Genomic DNA, 6,233 nt, shown 5'->3' on the forward strand with positions numbered 1-6,233 from the left:
TTGGTATTATCTAATTGTGTACTTAAATTTAACAGCTGACAGCTATTCATCCTAATTCAGTACATACCTTTCTATCAAAGTTATCTGACATTATCAAGATGAATTTGTTCTGACACAGTTTAACCAAGTTCATGTCATTTTTTTATTACCATTTTCTAAACTATAGCGAATAAACTGTGATGATGTGAGAAATGTTGAAGGTGTCTGAATAATTTTTGGTTTGACTGTATGTGCGAAATGGTCTTTGGGAATCAGTTGGGATACAGCAGAAGTCAGAGTCCCGCCTACCTGACAGTACCACTGAAAAGCACTGGCTCCTGTGGAATGATTGACAGTTTGCTGCGCAAATCAGCAAGGCCAATGTCGCAAATGTTGACACCGTCAATCTTAATGGAGCCACCACACGGTTCTACCAGCCGGTAGAGAACCACTCCCAGAGAAGACTTCCCTGAGGACAGACGAGAGGACAGATTTATGGTTTTTCTCTTTATTACACATTTATCTATTTTCCCCTTTTATTTTCACCATGAAAGTCATTTATAAAAACTCCTGATTCTAAAAGTTACCTTAAATTGAATATCTGACTTACACAAGAATTTATTTAAAAAGTTAATGATGTCTTGATAAACGTTTATTATTACCATCTGTTAATAGGCACTTTATAGTTTATTAGGTATTTAAAACCATAAAAAATATATTATATGTGAATGACAAGACCCTCTTTTATTTGTATTATTATTATTTTTATTAATTATATTTATTTATTTTTGGTTGTGTGCAGTCAAAACTTGTTCTGTGGGTAGGCATATGACGGTATCAAATTTTCATGGTGCGATTAATTGCTACTGCTTTTATCACTGTATACGGTTTTATCACGGTATTGAAATTTAGTTACAAAAAAAGTGTTGTCAAAGTATAACAGGTTTAATAACTTGTTTCCTATAACAAAAATAACTGAACATTTACATACAATAAACTAATACACAAAAAATTCACACAGAATAAAGTGCCAAAGAATTCTAAAGACCAATAAGTAACACTTTACAATAAGATCTCATTAGTTAACCTTAGTTAATGCATTAACATTAATAATGAGCAATAGCTACATTTGCGACAGAAGTTATTCCGTTAGTTCATTAAATAACAGTTGCAACTTTTTATTTTAACAATGTGTTATTAAATATTGAAATTACCTAAGATTAATGAATGTTTAGAAGAATTTTTCATTGACAGTTTGTTTACTAATGAATTAACTAATGTTAATTAATAGAGCCTTAATGTAAAGTGTGACCAAACAATAAAGAATTAAAACATTTTCAAACAATATCTAGGGCATGTTGTAATCCAGATTAAAATGTAAAAGTTTGAAAATAAACAGCCTATTAAGTCTAAATATTTAAGTATTTGGCGCTGTGATGAACACCACTGCGAATACGAAAATCTGAACGGCTATTTGAAAGCAATAAGCCCCAAGAAGCCGTGGTTTACAGTGAATTTATAACAGCTAAGGGGCGTTGTTAGGCACGATGCGAAGCGGAGTGCCTAAAACCCCCTTAGCTAATATAAATTCACTGTAAACCACGGCTTCACGGTGCTTATTGCTTTTATAAAACGGTTATTCCATATACGTAGTTAGGTTTCACAAAATAAAACCGAACAAATAAAGTATAATGATATTAATAAAAACAGTATTCTTCCACCAATCAATGTAGTTCCTCAGAAACAGTTGTGGTTGCAACAAAGTGGTTGCCAAGCAACACACGAAGTAAACAAAGGTGTATGTTTGTAGAATAATTTACAACAGCTTCGAACACGGCTCAACCAATCAGAATCAAGGACCGGAACTCTCCGTTTTATAAAAACCATTAAAATACATTTTAGAAAGTAGAGCAGCTGTTTTATTTACGGGGTTTCCGGGGTAACTGCTGCATTTCTGCTGTTCAGCGCCATCTGCTGTCAAGAGAGTTATGTGCGCTTTCATCCAGAGCGTCTCTCACGCGCTCCGCAATGCGCTGCTCACCCGTGCTGTGCATTGTGACCAGTTGATGGGAAAAATATTTTTAAAATGCATTCCAAAAATCAGAATAATTTTTAATAAATAATTATTCACAATATTTTGAAGTGCCCACGATAACAATAACGTGCATATTCATTACGGTGATATATCGCATTTCCGAATACCGGCACACGTCTATCTGTGGGATGGAATTCATTGGTATTACCAAAATGATAAAAAATAAAATAAAAATAAAATATCATACTTGATGAGAAAAGACACAAGAAGAGACTGACCTGAGCCGGTTCGTCCCACAATCCCGACCTTCTCTTTTGGTCGAATGGTGCAGGAAACTTTCTTCAGTATCATTGGGAGGTTGTCTCTGTACCTCATCTCCGTCCCATCAAACACGATCTCACCCTCCTGGGGCCAGTCAGATGGAGGAGCCTTGTTTTTCACCCTTGCAGGAGCCTCCAGAGACAGAGACTAAGACAGACAGAGGTGACTAAGCAAAGGTTGAACTTCATCCTTTCTGAATTCATCGTAAAAGAGTGACAACAGACATCAGATCTGGAAGAGAAGCTTTTAATGTCAAGTTGAAATTGTCAGTCAAAAATGATGCAGGACTGGTACCTTGATGTAATGATGGATTCTCTCTACTGAGGTGAACCGAGCTTCGGTCTCAGAGGCCATTATAGTTAATGTTTATTTTAATTTTTAAGGAACAAAAATGTTTTTTAATAGTTTTAGTTAAATAACCCTGGTACAATCTGCTTCCTTTATACAATACAATAGCTTCCGTTGTGTGAGCAAATGTTAAATGACAATTTGATCTTATGCATAATCTCATTTGAAGGAAATATATGCATCCTACACTTGTCAATAAAGTCTAATGCTGTTTTCATACTTGTTTTGTTTGTTTGGTCCAAACCTGAGTTTGATTCCCTCCCTATTTCACTGCGGGTTTATTTTCACATCGTATGATTTGGCTGTAAACCACAGTGCATTTGCGTCATCAACATGAATACCACCTGCTTACCAGTATAACTAGGTAATGATGACTCAGGAGAAAAAGGTGCTAAAATGGAAAGCATTTTTCTCACTTCCCATTTTGGCAGAAGACCAATCAGACAAAAGGCATAACATGCACAGAATGGAATGTGCATCAGTCTGCCACAGATGCAAAGTATGTGGGATTTTCTAAGCAGTGATGAGAAATGCATTTGCTATTCTGCCTGCAGGGCATCAGTCCTGCTTGACATCATCAGTTGTGGTCTACTTCTGGAAAATAGGCTGTGCTGCTTTTATTACTACTGCAAACAGTTAAACGAACCATATCCCAAGCTTGTTTTCAAGAGTTAAAAAAAACAAACAAATTTTTACACCAAAATGGCCTACACCAAAAGCTTTAGAGTGAAAATACCTTCATACACACAAAAAGTTTAGAATTAAAGGGATAGTTTATGCAAAAATGAACATTCTGGCATCATTTATTCACCCTCATGTCATTACAAACCCATAACACCATGTCTACACCGGTCGCGAAAGTTGTTGCCGCACCGCAACAGCTAAAGTCTGTCTACACTGGACGCGACAAAGTGACCGTTGCAAATCATTTCAACTCTGTGTCAGTGCGTCATAAATAGAACACGGCGTCAGTTTACTGTCAGAGATTTGTCTAGAGTAGACAGCATCGCTGATTATAATGGGTTCGGTTGTATTTTGTCACGTCGCGCCGCTCGTGTCCGGTGTACACACGGTGTCAGACTTTGGTTAATCTTTGAAACACAAATTAAGGTATTTTTATTGAAACCTGAGAGATTTCTGTCCCTCCATTTAAAGTCTATGTAACCAAAACTTAAGAGATCTAAAAAATAAAAAAAAAAGTCATAAAAGCATCATAAACAAATACATATGAATTGAGCAGTTTAATCGAAGTCTTGTGAAAAGACATGATTGCTTTATATGATGAACAGATTTAATTTAGGCTTTTATTTACATCTAATCAATGTTTGACACACATCCATGCACATGTTTTCCATATGTGATTCACACAAGGTTTCATTATTTAACATGAACTAACAATGAACAATACTTCTACAGCATTTATGAATCTTTTGTTTCTTTCTACATTTACTTATACATATTTTTAAACATTGGTTAATGCACTGTGAACTAACATGAGCAATGAACAATTGTGAGTACTAACATTAACAAAAGTTAATGATGTAAAAATATATTGCTCAGTTCATATTAGCTAATAATGGATTAAATAATGAAGTGTTACCAATTAAATCTGTTCATCATATAAAGTGATCATATCTATTCACAAGACTGCTGGATTCATGTAGATGACTTTTACAATGCCTTTATAACCTTTTTGGATCTTGTAGGTTTTGGTTACCTGTAATTTCAATGGTGGGACAGAAACCTCTCAGGTTTAATCTTAATTTGTGTTTCAAAGATAACCAAAGTCTTAAGCCGGGCTCACACTACAGGCGTTTTAAAATCCTAACCGATTATGCAATCTGGTTGCAGCATACACATAAGAAGAATCTTTGCAGATTATCTTCCCTCAAATCTTAAACATGCACACACTACAAGATTTGAAATTCGAGGTGCATCACACACTACAAGATATATTCGAGATTATCATGCCAGAGGGAGGCCTCACGTGATCTCACGCAGCAGATCGTCATTGATATTTCAGTGATGTTTACATATGTAAGCTAGTGTGCTAGCAGCTTTCTACACTCACTCGGTAAGTTCAAAACTGAGGCGATTTCACCCCAGTGCTTCTTTTTGTCCTTACGGTTGTGATGCGTTTTCGACACATTAATACAGATAGTCATGTTACTAAAAAAAAAGAAAAAAAAAAAAAGCAAGAAGCAGTTTCCTCCGTCAGCAGCTGTTTTGCGGCCATGCATTGGCTGTTATGAAAGTACTGACATAATCATATAGCTGTCATCATCCCAATTTAAATCCTAAATATCAAATTTTTTTAAAGTTAGATTTATGGCCTTTTTATGCCTTTATTGTGAGAGAACAGTAGAGAGCTGACAGGAAAGCACTGGGAGGAGAGAAGGGAGCAGGATCGGCAAAGGACCTCGAGGCGGGATTCGAACTCGGGTCGCCGTGAGCGCTGTTGCGCTATATGTCGACGCACTAACCACAAGGCTATGGGCGCCGACAAATATAAAACATGTTTTATACGATCGGGGCGGCCCCGAGGTTTGTGTGCGTGCAGATCGGGAGGTGCAAGATTTGATCTGTGAACGCCTCACATTAGCAGATAATCCGCGCTGAACATCGGGACCGATCGAGGTGCTCGATAAGATTTTTGCTCCGATTCTCTGGAGAGGGAAATCGGGGCTAAAACTCCTGTAGTGTGAGCCAGGCTTTATGGGTTTGGAATGACACTAGGGTGAGTAACTGATGACAGAATGTTCAATTTTGGGTGAGCCATCCATTTAAAAGAGAAAAACAACATTTACACAATTTCCCCTCACCTGCACAGCATAGGAAATGGCCAAGCCTGCGTATGCAGGAGGAATCTGGCCGTGCATGAGGACGATCATCAAAGCCGTGATGCTAATGAGAGCCACGCTAATCACATCCAGGCGCACAGCCAGCCAGCGCATAGCGCAGCTGAACAAATAGAAGGGAGCCTGGTTCTGATCCAGCAGCTCCTGATACCTGGGAGAAAACACACAGACAATATCCATCAACCGCGCTCACTGGAAGTCTTATCGTTTAAGGAGAAACACACAATAAAGTGAGGCAGAGTGACATCCCAGCGTTTACCTGTGAAGGAATTCGTCCTCTTTCCCATAAGCATGCACTGTGGTCAGGCCCTGAATGCTGGAGGCAATGTGGGACAGGAAAGGTGACTGTGTGATGTTGTCTAATCGTTTGAGTTCTCGAATGAAGACCCGAGAAACCATGTGCAGCACTATAAAGAGGAGCACCAGCGGCCCTACTGCCACCAGGAACCACGGGAACACGCTGGCAATCACACCCAGGCAGAAGAGCACCAGAATCACGTTCTGAATGAACATCTCAGCCTGGAATGGCAGACGTGTGTCCACTGAGAGAAGACAGGGAAACGTTTAGACGTGTGAGACAGGTAAGAGAGTTTGTCTGAAAATAGAAGTGTGTATGGAAGCCCGTTTCCGCCACTGAATAAAAAAAAAAAAAAAAAAGGTAATTGCGACTTTTTATCTCACAATTCGGACTT

At 38.1% G+C, this 6,233-nt stretch overlaps 1 protein-coding gene across 1 annotated transcript in view; it reads right to left on the reverse strand.

Moving 5' to 3' along the window:
• abcc5 (ATP-binding cassette, sub-family C (CFTR/MRP), member 5) overlaps nt 1-6,233 on the reverse strand; it is a 50,450-nt gene that overhangs the window by 4,521 nt on the left and 39,696 nt on the right. Inside the window, 6 exon segments of the mRNA XM_016575705.1 lie at nt 289-448; nt 2,293-2,482; nt 2,630-2,677; nt 3,391-3,419; nt 5,493-5,692; nt 5,801-6,083. Coding sequence (XP_016431191.1) covers nt 289-448; nt 2,293-2,482; nt 2,630-2,677; nt 3,391-3,419; nt 5,493-5,692; nt 5,801-6,083 — 910 coding nt within the window.

Source organism: Sinocyclocheilus rhinocerous, unplaced genomic scaffold, assembly GCF_001515625.1.
Source record: "Sinocyclocheilus rhinocerous isolate Xijiao unplaced genomic scaffold, SAMN03320098_v1.1 scaffold82, whole genome shotgun sequence".
Taxonomy (NCBI): domain Eukaryota; kingdom Metazoa; phylum Chordata; class Actinopteri; order Cypriniformes; family Cyprinidae; genus Sinocyclocheilus; species Sinocyclocheilus rhinocerous.